A 14,369-nucleotide genomic window follows, 5' to 3' on the forward strand; every position below is an offset into this window, starting at 1 on the left:
TGTAATCCGTTATTGGCAAACTTTCATGATGGCAACAACGAAAATGTCATCCAACCAGTTGGCCTCATCATAATGCTGAAACCATGGATTGACCAACACATGCAGCATGAATGCAACAGGCTTGTCGCCTTGGCAACCAAATGACAAGATGTACTTCTAATTTTAAAAAGTCCAAACTTTTTTCTTCCTCTTTTTGCAAAAAAAACAAAACAAAAAAAAACAAAAAACTTCAATTATATTTAGAATATTAACCAGACACATTAAAGTTCAGTTTTTATTGATTTTATTAAAAAAAAACTTTATAAAATTACATTGAGCAGCAGCATAATCCTGTTAATAATCCCTAACATGTTCACATTTACTCAAAGTACATTGAAACATGGCTGCACGGAGCTCAAACGACGACATCTAGCGCCCCCGTGTGGCAGAAAGAGATGCTAACCAACCCCGCAAACAACCACATGGAAAACAATCTTGTTTAGGTAATGCTTATTCAATTTCCTGTTCTGATTTTTTTATTTTCACTTTTCAAGTGTAATTTGGAGACTTTCATTTAATACGATAAAATATTTAAATCAATTAAATGACAAAATACCATCTGGGGGTTGGGGGGAGGAACTTTCAAGGATGGGATGAAAAAATTAATTGTAATGCATCAGATAAATAGAATATATGTTGAGAAATAACTGCACAGAAATCAGTGTATTCATTAAAGACAAGAAATGGCATGTTTCTGTCTAGTGTTTGGCAAAAATGAAGTCAGTTTTCTAAATTCTCCTGCTTTTGAATCGATTACTTACACAAACTCTACTACAAGTGTCTCGACGCGCTAGATCCCACAGCAGGAAGGACAGAAGCCGTGATTCACAGGCGGCGTCGACTTTTGTCAGCATCTTTGTCACAAAGGAGCACATAAAAAAAAAACACTAAGTTTTGGTAACAGTTTCTTTCCTTTTAGCTTTTTTGCAGAGCGATCACAAATGACATAAAGCAGTTTTAAAAACCATTTTTTCTAAATGAACCCAGAGTCTACAGGTTTGGAACATACACGTCTTAAATAATCCCAGCTTTAGATTCCTAGCTTTGGTTTTCGGTTCTAATCCTGAAATATTTTCTCTTGACCCCAAACGGAGATGCTTAAAAAGGCTGAGAGTACTTTTACTGGACAACGAGGCGGCAAAGAAACCTTATTCAGGCAGAGAAAAATAAGCTTATATCAAGTTTGTGAAATTTAAAAGATTTAGCTAATCTTGTCACAAAAAGACGGTATTTTTGACAACTTGATTTTTGTTTTTCTATTTTTTTCCCCCTGCACCAACAACCTGATTTTCAACAATTTTAACGAAACTCCAGCACAAGCCAGAGATAAAAATCAACCACCCCACCGCACATCCCTCCTCCCCAAACGATTACATCACCAGGCAAATAATTAGAAGACAACATGAAGATTTTTCTTTAACTCAAAGTTAACATTTTCAGTTTACTTTGTAAACCCATTTGAAAGTCTCGTACATCCTGGAAACCGACCTAAAATCTTATTAATAACTATAATAATAATAATAAAAAGCCTACCTAAACAGCATATAAACATCGTCTTGTGTACTTGGGACCAGCTTTAAACCGTCAAAAATGACTCTGACTTCCACTTTGTGATTGTTAAATGTATGAATAAATCCCAGATTCTCCGATTGCATAGCAGTGGCCGACAGGAAGTCGGCAACGTCTCTTACCTTCGCGACGGAAAACGGGAATATTTACAGAGGAGGGAATGTTGCAGACGCTCGCGGCGTTTCGTCTGCAGTAAAAATGGAAACTGATCGGATTCAAAGAGTGCATTCAGTCCGTCAGCCCTGAACATTCGAGACGGGAACAAAAACTTTTACAGAGCGTAGCTCCACCAATGTTTAAAAAAGAAAAAAAGAAGCAGAATGAGGTAACTTCTTGTAGTGTGACTGACTACACCTTTCAGCAACTAAACTTTCTGTTACCATGGCAACCCCCCCCCCACCCCTTTGAGTTGTTGCTGTAGGCACAAGAGTAAGTCCACCTGGTTGCCTCTACGCGTGTCATTGCACAAACTTCCCCCTCAGTTCCTCTCAGGACTTCCTCTGTCGCAGCGAGTCGGAGCTGCCGTTCAGTTTGCTGCGGCCCGACGATGCCAAACCCGCCGCTCCCGCCGCCCCCGGGCTGCCGTTCCCCAGCTGGCGGTCCCAGTCCACAGGCGCTTCCTGTTTGCGCCGGCGCGTCTCTTTGTAACGGAGCGTAATGTCACTGTGAAGTTGGGAAGGACAGGAAACGAGGAGTTAGCCCTGAGGATTGTCTTAGGAGTGAATTTCCTTGACAAGAAGAAACAATGTGGTGGAGAAAATGTAAAAGCCTGGAAAAAAAAATACATTATTTCTGTCAGATTTTACAATTTGAAACAAGAAAATGGGACCAAAAAAAAAAAAAACAAACAAATTTGATGCATTCCTGAAAAGTAAAAGGCATGCTTATATCTGGCTCTCGTAAACTTTTCCCACAGGAAATTTCAAGGACTTTTCAAGTTTTCAAACTTTTTCAGCACCACACTTTGGAGATAAAAAAAAAGATACAAAGGAACTAAAAAGAAAACGGTTTCACCATTATATGACAATTTATCATTATTATTAATTTCAACCATATTTAAGTGGTCCAAGAACAAAACAGTTAATAAAATATAAGCTTTTATTCCAGTTACATGAATCAATAACTCGTTGGGTCATGAGGAATAATAATAAATATTCATTACGTTGAAACAATCCAAGCAAATATGTAATGTGAGTAACTTTCTGTCTCACACTGGTTGCTGAGACGCAATATACAAAAAAAAGTTACAAAATAATCTCTAAAAAATGTTTTCGGTAGGTTTTCTGGTTTTTAGCAATCAGAAATAATTCTAGCATTTCTATCTGACATAAACCAAGAAATGTTTGGTTCAACTTAAGACAGTGAGGGGAAAATGTGTCTTTTTATTATATGTATGAAAAATATCTGGTAAATAGGCTTTTTTTTTTTTTTTTTAATCGAACGTTGAATTTCACTTCTACAAATCAGTGCAGTTTGAACATAAAGCTCTTTTTTCCCCACAGAAATCAAACATTTTCCAAACCTTGAAAGCTCCATGTTCAAAGACATGAAGCTCCTGTACGGACAAGACCTGGCTGTTCAGTTGTTTAGTAGTGGAGTTTGTGAAGAATGTTGTAGATTTTGAACAAGTCGCTCTGCAAACACAGAAAAACTCCTGAAGACGCGACATGACTTGGTTTCCCCCCACTGTCTATTCAAAAAAAAGGCCATAGACTCCTAAATCCATCTAAATATGATCAATTCTATATTTATTAACTGTCAAGCACCAATTACACCACTTAATGTAACCACTGCAGTGATGAATTGACTAAAGTTGTAATTTGAGAGCTTTATCTCTGTGAGGCTCCATGTGTTCAGCTCGACTTGCAGACAGAAGAAAATTTATAGTGTTGAATTCAGATGTACTTTTTTTTATCACGACTACAAATCAGACACAATATGATGAAGTCTTAAGTTTGTGTCTCATCTAGCGCTGCCTACCTCTGCTCTGGGTTCTTATTTATGTGAAGGAAAAGTAGAACTAGACTCAGACTGTTATTAATAACAGCAAATGTAGGCTAGTTATTTTAGACGCTGTTGGTACAAGCAGCTTGTTTTAAATTAGGAAGGTGGAAGCAGACAACATAAATAGGTGAAACAGTTTTTGCCATGTTGGATTTAAGATGCTTTGCTGCAGACGGTTTCAGTGGGAATCCATTTGGCTGCAAGTCATTAAAGTTTATCCATTTTATTTTAAAAAAAAAACACACACACACACACACACACACACACACACACACACTTGAATAGGCCTACACCAGGAGTCTGCAAAACTCTGGATATTCAATAACGGCTCCATTAAGTGGCAATTTGCACTTAATGATAAAGAAAATTTTTTGACATTTTAAGTATATATATATATAAGAAAAAGAAAAAAAAAGTTCCCATTTACAGCTTTTATTGGATTTGATTTCTACAACAAAATGACACTAAACATTTTAGGTTTAGCCTCAACATTTTTCATATCAAATTTCCACATTTATACAGAATTCTTGGTTCTGTAGAAATGTTAAGGTAATAATAGTTCACTAAGGAACACTGGCAGTGTTTCTTTTACTGAGGACAGAAGGATGGACAGATGTATGGACGTGCATTTTATCTGAGTTTAAAGCGAAAGGACGTAAAGTTTTTCTGTTCTCCGTTTAGACTTTAAAAATATATAGATCAAGTTTCTCACTTTTCCAACACTCTCTAGGACCTTTGAAATAAAACTTTAGACTAAATAACTGCCACTTCAAGTTTCCTAGAATATTTTTAACAAAAAGTCTAAAATAATTTGCATAATTTTTATCTAGAAAATAAACTTAATCAGATGAGTCATTCCATGTTGACGCAGTTTTATTCCTCTTAACATTTCTGGATTTCTGGATGTGCTTTGAGCATTCTTAAATGTATTTTTGGATAAAATGTAAAAACATATATTTTTCAAAGTCCTGCGAGACGAGAACAAACTCGACTCTCTTCTTACCGGATGAAGAACCTCCACAGGGTCCAGATGAGGATGAGGAAGATGCCCAAGAACCAGCACTGCATGACGGAGAAGGGGATGGGCAACATGAGGGTGTGGGGGTCGTACTTGACTACGATGAGGAACTCCGTCACCGTTATGGCCGACACCAGCCACGCCTGCTGGCCCAGCTTCTTGTGGAACTTCCTGTTGGGAGAAGTCACACGATGAGGGCAAACCGATGCGACCCGGACAAACGTCTGGAGGATGAACTCCGGTACTGACGGGTCGTCCATGAAGTCGTAGATCTCCCTCATGGCCACGCCGCCCACGTTGACGAAGAAGACGAGGCGCAGCAGCACCAGGTAGTGTTCAGGAGGCATCCAGAGCACAAACTTCAGGTAGAAGGTGTTCAGCTCCGCCAGCAGGAACTACGAGGAGGTTCAAAAAAAACAAACATGTATGAATCCAGGAGCAAAAAAGTGAGAGAAAACTTAAAACCAAAGGAAAAATTTGCATGGGATTGATTTAGATAACTTCTAAAGCACAGGGTGTATAACTTTTATAGTCCAAATAGTCATTTTTTTACTCTTAATGCTGCTAAAAATGGAAAAAAAAATCAGAAAAAAAAGTTTCTTATTTTTGATGGGTAAAACAAGTCATTTTTCAAGAGTTGACATTTTATTTCTATAGTTACATCTGAAAAGAAAATAAACACCAACACAAGATGTTTGAAAGCAGAAGGTGTTTGTCTTCTACAAAAATGTTAAAATTTCTAGAAAATGATCTAAAATTAAAGCATCTGGTTTCCAGCTAATGACACAAAAAACTGCATTTTCAGGCAGATATAAAACCTTAATGTTGTCATTTTGTCCATATTTGAAAACACAGAGTTATTAAGAGCCAATATCTGCGTTTCTATTGGCCATAAAATTGTGCAAATTGTAATTACAAAAATAAATTTGCTTAATGGAAACACAGCAAATTTGAAAAAACTGTTTTGCTAAAATGTTTTTGCTTTGGGATGAGGCGCTTTTTCAGCTGCATTGAAATTAGTTCATTTCTTTAAACTGCAATTGAAACTAGTTTTTGGCATCACAAGTCATGTGATCAACAACCAGATGTTGCTACTGGCAGAAATGACAAAGATGAAGACAGGAAGTGGCAGGAGGATGAAGATGCAACATGTTTTTTAATCGAGTGAACAAACTTATTCACGTACGATTTTAATTGTGTTTCTTATTTAATGGAAACACTGCAAGTGAAAAATTTTATTTTTTGACATAAGTGAAATATTAAAGTTCTGAACACAATTGTGATGGAGACGCAGCTGCAGAGTTACACAGCCCTGTTCTAAAGGTTCAGCTCCTTTGCACAAATACTCGACCCTTAACCTTTTCACATTTGATCACACTACAACCGAAAGCTTCAGCGCTTTTTAACCAATCATGCGACTCCAAGTGTGCGTAATCTAATCTCAGCATAATCACAGCTGCTCCGTAAGAGCCTCAAAAAGGAAAAAAAAAATCACTTCAAGGGTAGGAACTTTGGTTTGACTAAATTTTTAAAAAAAGAACTAAAGTATGAATAGTTCTGCAAAGCACTGTACACAAGCTGTTGTCGGAGCTTTGGAGTCGTTTTGCAATGTGGCATCTGCCCAAAATGACCTAAAGTCCTTTCAAATCGGCAGTGAGATCTCGTTACCATGAAGATAATCCCCAACACGGCGAGCCAGCGCCGAAGGTCCGAAGCCGGCCTCCACTCGAACTTGGCCCAGCTGTACGGTGTGAACTGGAATGCTATGCGCTTTATCTTCCCCCTACGAAGAAAAGTGATGAGTAGATGGTTAGAAATGTGAATAAATACAAAAATACAACAGCTAAAAACAAGGATTTGATAAAATCCTGCTTTTTTTCACAGTTTTATATGAATCCGACTTTTTCTTTCGTCATTTCAGCTGCTTTATTTAAAAAAAAGAAGCTCATACTAAAAGAAAGAACTACTTCTATTTCATATTGGACTTGTGTCAGATTGAACTGAATCTCTTCGGAGGAAGCAGTCGTTTTGAAGCCTTACTTGTACGTAGGAATGTTCCAGAGGCCCTGCCACTGGTACGGCTTCATGGACAGCCAGGCCAGCGTCTTCATGCCGCAGTAGATCCCCAAACCGTTGCACACCAACACATCCATGATCCACTGGGGGCGAGAGGATAGCTTTTGTTAAAAAGGTCAGTGAGGTCAAGCTGTAATCCACTCGCACGTTGATGGATGGCAACTTTTATTAGGACAAAGTGGGAAGCAAGAGACCAACATCCTGATGACTCCTCTGTTAGCGTCGTTAAATAAAAGGGAAAATTGTCCTTTCAGAATTGTTGTTTTATAGGAAAAACCTTCCCTCATGTATTATTCATGTTTTTTTCACTGACTCATAATGGACTTTTTAAGACCATTATGAGTTCCAAACAAATGCCCTTTGTTTGGAATCCATCACATTTATTTTGAAAGACTGTGTAATTAAAGCTAAGCAGCAAAATGACAGAGACAAACAGGACTAAGATATTAAATTAGATAAAGAATAATCGTTATTTTAGTGACATGTAGTCTTAATTAAAGCTCCAAGCGTCTTATCTCAAGTGTGTTGGGATAAAGAAGTAAGCAGTGGCTGTACGCACATGGTCCCACCAGCACTCTGAGAAGTTTGGTAGCTGATGCTCCAGGCTGTATTCCAGGAACTCGAACATCACACTGATCATCATACACATCCACCAATCCCGAATCATCAGCGTCTGACAGGAAACACAAGACAAAAGACCTGTTAAAGGTGAGGCTGATCAGAGCGATGGGGTGTCTTCATCTTCAAAATGTCAGGCTGGATCTTTACAGTAAGCAACTGCAAAGAAGTTCTTCCATTAACACAACATATTTAAGATTCTGATGTCATATACTCACATGATTTTATAAAGGAGGAACAAACCCTCCCCCCACCCCCCAAAGTATTTTTGGTCTAGTTTTTAGGGCAGGGGTGTCAAACTCATTTTCATTTTGGGCCAAATCCAGATCATGAACCTTCTTAAAGGGCCGGATATGCCAGAATGTATCGATAAAACCTGTTCACAAACTGTTAAAATATTAATTACTTCTTAAAATTAAACATTATTGAACATCTTTTCAGTCCCTACAGGATTTTGAGATTCTTTTTGTGATTTTTTTTTTTGCAATAAAAATCAAAGTGTTTGTGGTACTAATTTGGAAATATTTGCGCTTATTTATGACGGTAAATGTGACTTTCTATTACACGCTGCACAGATCATGGACTACAATCTGACATCCTTTAAGGCTGATGCAGCCGTTTAGAACAAGTAAAGTTTTTTACAATTTGATAAAAATCTGCAATAAACTCCAATTAGTGCAAAAAATGGGAAGGAATTTGTGAATTTTTTTTTGTGAATTTTCATGATAATCCTAAAAAAAACTGGAGGGACTGATTGATATAATTTGGCAGTAAACAGATAAAAACTGCACCGATTTGATGAATAAGATAATACTTAAGCACATTTAGTGTTTAGTCTAGAATCTAGAGGGCCACATAAAGAGCTGTGGTGGCCCGGATTTGGCCCACGGGCCTCGAGTTTGACACATGGCAAGTATCTTTGTACACTTGAAATAAAACAAAGCTAAGTTACAAGTAACTTTTCTGCAATAATTCCTTAATATTGTTTTTTCTTAATTTACTAGTTCAACTGGTAGATTATTTCACTTGTGGCAAAAGAAAAATGTAAGTGAAATAATCTGTCAAAGGAGGTAATAACTAATTCTTTTTATAGGAATTATTGTCTTAAAACAAGAAAAGTTACTTGTAAGTCAGTTTCATCTTATTTCAAGTGTGGCAAGATGTTTGCACTAGAAACTAAATTAAAAATTATTGGCTGGATGTTGTGTTTTTGCAGTCTCTTAAGTTGATTGTTGGATAAACTGTCGGTGTTTACCTTTATGTACCACCCCAGGAAGTGAGCTGGAACGAAGCCATCCATCTTATCCTGCAGAAACAAACAGGTTGCTTTCCACCTTGTGCACAACCAGGATTAGAAGTCCGTAAATCTACAGCTGCTTTGGTAACAAATACAATCTTTGCACTTATTGATAACTTCTTAAAAAGCAAAAGAGACACATAGAGCAGCGCTGACAGACGAGTCAGGCGATATCTGTGTTTCCTTCAGCTTCTCCTCTGGGTCGTCATCTCTCTGGGGGATCTGGAGCAGAAACTGCTGATGAACAACCTTTGACCCGATGGGTGCCACACCGCTGAACAGCGACGTTGTGCACAGAGTTTATTTCCAAGAAAAATCAACCACGAGGCTGCCAAAGCTAGCTTATTTATAAAAACAGGAGAAAATGCAGCGGCTAAGTGGATCATGAATGCTCAGTGCTACTTTCCGTTCTTCCATTTTGCCTTGTAATTAGCAGTTGTTGGATTTTTCTGCCCGACTCAAGCAGGCGGAAGCTGCATATGACGCTTCTCTTAAACATCTGATCCCAATTCGACATGTTGGAAGTTGTGGACTGACCCACTCGGAGGCTGCAATAAATAGAGAAGGTTCTGGGTCACTGCAACAGATGCTGAGAGCAATCCCAGAGGAAAAACAGTCCCGGTTCTTCTGGAGGTCCGGAAAAAACTCGGGCTTTTAGAGTCGGTCACATGAACGCAGTTGGAGGCGCCGTCTGTGATCCGTTTTAATATTAGTCATGCTACAAGTGGCTGTTTGGACCTTTCAGTTGGTTTGTCCAGTTTTTCCTTTTTATTCTTGCAAAATTTTATTTTTTTCTAAATTTTATGTTTAGCTTTATTGTCAATCCTAAAAATAAAAATAAATAGTGGTTCTTTAAATATAACAGATTTCCTTCAATAGATATTTTGTCTAAAATTATAAGTCGATCTTTTTTCAAAAGACGAGTTTTATTTGGCTGGCCTCAGAGTTAAAATCTTTTCTGGTTGTAAAAGCTTCAGACCCTTACCCCAGAATCAGCCACATACTTCAGATTGCCATCTCAGATCAAAACTGGTCTTAGAAAGGCCCAGTCAAAGTACAGCTCTAAATCCACTTGAGATTTTGTGCTTAGATTTGAAAATTACATCAAAGTTTAAGATTGGAAACATGACAAAAGCTTCCATAATTTTTTTTAAAGGCATTCGAGCGTGAGATTGACTGAAACACTTCAGACTCTCACCCAGAGGTTGTGAAAAGGATCCGTGGCGTTGCCCGGGTCGTAGATGAGGCAGTTTCCTCCATAGTCGCGCTCAGGCAGAGCGACCCCTAGTTTAGGGTCGATGTACTTCATGAACTGTCGCCCATCGTGCACAGTCTGTTTCATGACATTGTAATAAAGAAAAACACCAAGGTTACTTGAAAAGAAGCTCTTTTGCACATCTATGGAGGACAGATCCTGCCAAAATTGTCAACATTCACAAAAAAAAAAAAAAAAAGAATGGCTTGGTAAAGTAATTATTGTGCCAAATATTGTCAATTATTTAATATGTTATTTTTTTTAATAAGTCAACTTTTATCCGTCAGATTTTTTATGTACTCGACTGTTTATAAAAATGACCGTCACTTCTAGATTAATTTTTCTAGAAGTGAATCTAGAAGTAAAGTTTCACTACATTGATGTTAGCAAAACTATATCAACGTAGGATGAATAAGTGGCAGTAGATTTAAAAACGTCTTGAATACAGAATATGAGAAACAAAAAAAATGAGATTGGAAATAAAATGGAAAATTAAATAGTAATATTTAAAATGATAATGCCACACTGCATAATGCAATAATCTGGAGAAGTTATCCTTTTTGGCACATTAATTACTTTACTAAGCTATTTATTTATATATATGTGTGTGTGTGTGTGTGTGTGTGTGTGTGTGTGTGTGTATATATATATTCAAAATTTTGGCAAGATAAGTCTTCCATACAGAACATGGTAATCTTATTAGGGCATCAAACATACATAAAACTTTGATCAAGTTTTAGCTTTACTGGAGCTGCTGGCCAGCTGGCTGACGTCTCTAAACTACAGATCAGGGTTGGCGTCTTGACATTTTAATTAAACTGGGAGACAGAAAAGAGGCTTCCAGTGACCACTATATAGAAACACCAGGAAATGAAGAAAAAAAAAGTAAAAAAAAAAAAAAAAAAAAAAAAAAATCTGACATTTTGGCCGGTGTTTAGGATGTCTTAACGGCTTCCATCCAGAACATCAGCAAGCAGTCAGATTTAAAGGGAATGAAATCAAGTGTTTCAGTAGAGAAGTTCTGCTGCTTCATGATCAGAAACAGCCTACAAAGAAGAGCCATTTGATTGGATACACACCTGAAAGAGGATGAAGATGAGGAAGAGTTCATAGACGACACTAACGCAGAGCCAGAACCGCCAGTAAGCTGAAGAGAGAGAACAAACATGAGTCATTTAAAAATATTTAGTACCGTGTTTGTAGATTCAGCTCATTAAAGTCATCAATGGTGCGTTCACACTGGCCCTGTTTGTGCCGCTTTGATCAAACTCCAAAAAGACTGGACAGCACGGTTCGTTCGGCGAGGTGTGGACGATCAAACGAATCGTTCACACAGTGCAGTGTGAAAATGTAACAAATGCTGCAATATATAGATATTTATATATCACTTCTGCTACTTTTATGGAGCTGTTCAGACAAATCTAGGCATCACTAAGCAGCTGCTGTTGCAGCCTCAGTTCCACGGGGACAAAGAAAAACTTCAATCTGTTGGTTCTCGAGCATCAACCTGCGTGCGGCTGAACGAGTTTCCCCGGATGCAGATGACGGAGTCGATGAGTCGATGAGTGATTCTGATCAAAGTTTTCTTCCCTGAAGACTCCACGTTCACACCCAGATCCCAGAACCGGCACGGCAGCCCTATCAGCTCCTCCGGTGGCTAAACCTGCTTCCTGTGCGATTGGATGTCCGTTACCGGTTGTACATGCAAATAAACGGGTTGTTGTTGAGGTTATTTTGTTGTGGGCGAAATGTTTGAAGTGCTTTCACATCTGGACACGACGAGATCGCCAAGTCAGGTGTTGGGTTTCTTATATGCTGCTGTTTTGTGGAGCTACTATTACATTTGACTAGACTCGTTTTCTAGACTGTGCAGCCTTAAAAAAAAAAAAAAGAAAAACTGGCATATAAGTGGTGCTTCCATAAAACCAGCTCCTAAAGTCGTCTACCTGGCAGACTATTCAAGCAGAAGTCGCACCTTGTCTCACACAACAACTGACTCCAGAGGGACGTGAAGACAGGAAGGTACAGAAAGAAAACAACAGGCTTCAGAGGACGGATGTAGCCGTTGTCGGTTGTTGCCAGGCGTGTTGTTAGGTTACGGTTGTTGCATGACTTCTTTGTGCTGCGCTGATGTTCAGGTGTGTGCGAGATCACGCCATGTTAAGCACACTCCCCAACCTGTTGAGCGAGTCCAGTCATTTCTGCTGCTAATCCTAATACTGCATTTCTGTTGTTACTCTATGATTTGTTTCCCCAAGGAAAAAAAAACTGAAGGATTTTCAGATTTGCAACCTGAAGCTCCTAATGGATCACGGTCTCGGGGAGTGGCACAGTGACTGAGCTTCTAGTAACGGCAACAGCTGAATAAATGCAAAATGATCTTTCACCGAAATTCGATTTTCTGTGGCGTCTTAACGGATTTGCTTTTTTGTGTTCTGCATCCGACAGAATGAACGACAAGAGACGTCTGGACGTGTTGGGGGAAGAAATCCTAATCGTGTTTTTAATGCGGTATATTTTACAGTCTCAATTTTGAATGAATGTCAGAAAAAATAAGGAAACACTGAATATCAAATATCAGTTTTTGATCCGTTTTGTCGAAAGCATTGACCTGCCAACAAATTTTAGCTGATTCCAAATTCTCTGCCAGGGCTGGAAAAAAATAACTTAAGAATGATCATCTTTCTTGCAGTGAGCAAGTGAGCTACATAGAAAGCAGAGGTGACATCACAGCTGCTGTAAAACAGGTTTTACCATTATAAACAAAAGTCTTTGGCATATTATAACAGATTAGCACTGATAGGCGCTCTAAAAGAGTAGTTTGTTTCCTGTAGAGCTCACTCCGACTCCCAAGAGTCAAACGTTTTCAAATTCAGGATGAAAACTCAAAATGATAAAAGAAAGCAACTTGAATGATTTGGAGACATTATGTCATTATGTTGTAAAAAAAAAAATCATTCCTTGACTTTTACATCTTCATACTTCACTGACACTGAAAGTAGCTTGTATTTAGGCTTCAGGGCAACACTTTACTTGACGGCATGCGCATAAAACTTTCATGAACATGACATAACACCTGTTATGAACATGAAGAAGTTTTTATGAATGTTTGACTGCTGTCATGAAGTGTCATTCAGTAAATGATGACACTTACGCAAACTTTACCATTTTTTAAATGGACTTTTAATACAAGTTCTAGTGCAAACTTTGCATTAAAAGTGTCATTATTTACTGAATAACACTTCATGACAGCAGTCAAACATTCATAAACTCCTTCCCATTTAAGGAAGGAGTTTAGCTGTCTTGTTCATTTATGACAGGTGTTATGTCAGTTTTATGCACACCCTGTCAAACAGTGTTTCAATGTGTTGAGTTTACCATTTAGAAAAAAATTAAAGTCTAAATAATTGATTTCTTTCCTCCAAGCCAAACATTTTCAGATCGAGGTTGTCGTCTGATGTCTTGGACCATCTCAGATGTTGAGCTCTGAGTAGTGAACCAAATTAGGCTTTCTGGATTTCTAGTATTATTCAGTTTCCATCTTCACTATGAATGCTTTTCATTCACCAGGCCTCAGTTATGAGAACACCATCAGACACCTGCTATAGAAGCTGTGAAGGAAAACGGGCAAAGAAAAACAATAAAATGTGTCATTTTCCCTGAGAGGAGCTGAGCTCATTCACAGGATGGCATGGAGCTCAATACGGATCCGGATGAAATGGTCCAGAAACCAGCAGGTTTTGACTCAATAATTGTAAGAACAACAAAAATAAAAAAAGTAAAAAACTAAAATGATTCATTTCTAAAAAAGATTTGAAGTACAAGTCATCTCATCACCAACATTTTGACTAAAATGTCAAACATAAAGATATTTTAGCCATTTCTAATGAATACTCTGCCTTTCCAAGAACATACATGTGTAATTAAACAAAGTTACAGAGAGCTGGCAGCTCATTTTGTTTGCAGCCACTAAAAGGTTTGTTTTGAAGGGAGGAGCCTATTTATCAGGCCAATTCCACTGACCAATCAGAGCAAAGGAGGTTGTGTGGCGAGGGGCAGCCGGCCTTGACCTGTCGCAACACAATGAAGGTCAGCGTAACTTAATGACATGATGTCAGTGTCAACAGAAGAGGTTTGGATACTTTAACAGCACAAGAGTCTGAAGAAGAACTACGGTAGAAAAATATACACATTTTAATAGTTTTCATAGTAATGTGATAAATATGGTTGTGTGTTTGGATTAGTTTATTGTTAGTGTTTTAATGTAAAGAAATATTTTATTTCAAAGTCATTAATATGAAATAAATGTCTTCATGTTGGGCTAGAGAACTTTGCCCAAATATAAAACCTGAATTTTTCCTACCAGATCTGATTTTAATTTATTTTTTTTTCTCGCTTTCCTCTTTAAAAAATAAATTACAATTAGGGCTGAAACGATTCCTCGAATGATTCGAGTACCTCGATTACTAAAATTCCTCGAGGAAAATTTACCT

General features: G+C 37.9%; 1 protein-coding gene across 3 annotated transcripts in view; it reads right to left on the reverse strand.

The window, feature by feature from the left end:
• Positions 1-266: 266 nt before the first annotated feature.
• ptdss2 (phosphatidylserine synthase 2) overlaps positions 267-14,369 on the reverse strand; it is a 28,360-nt gene continuing 14,257 nt past the window's right edge. For all 3 annotated transcript variants that reach the window (XM_015050751.1, XM_015050750.1, XM_015050748.1), the window contains 9 exons: positions 10,956-11,023; positions 9,820-9,954; positions 8,580-8,630; positions 7,266-7,379; positions 6,671-6,789; positions 6,299-6,413; positions 4,880-5,025; positions 4,616-4,801; positions 267-2,271 (listed from right to left, as the gene is read on the reverse strand). In XM_015050751.1, the coding sequence (XP_014906237.1) occupies positions 2,097-2,271; positions 4,616-4,801; positions 4,880-5,025; positions 6,299-6,413; positions 6,671-6,789; positions 7,266-7,379; positions 8,580-8,630; positions 9,820-9,954; positions 10,956-11,023 (1,109 nt within the window). In that variant the 3' untranslated portion in view covers positions 267-2,096. The remainder of the gene's footprint in view (positions 2,272-4,615; positions 4,802-4,879; positions 5,026-6,298; positions 6,414-6,670; positions 6,790-7,265; positions 7,380-8,579; positions 8,631-9,819; positions 9,955-10,955; positions 11,024-14,369) is intronic.

Source organism: Poecilia latipinna, unplaced genomic scaffold (assembly GCF_001443285.1).
Source record: "Poecilia latipinna isolate Pla-1442-1.1 unplaced genomic scaffold, P_latipinna-1.0 Scaffold1008, whole genome shotgun sequence".
Lineage (NCBI taxonomy): Eukaryota > Metazoa > Chordata > Actinopteri > Cyprinodontiformes > Poeciliidae > Poecilia > Poecilia latipinna.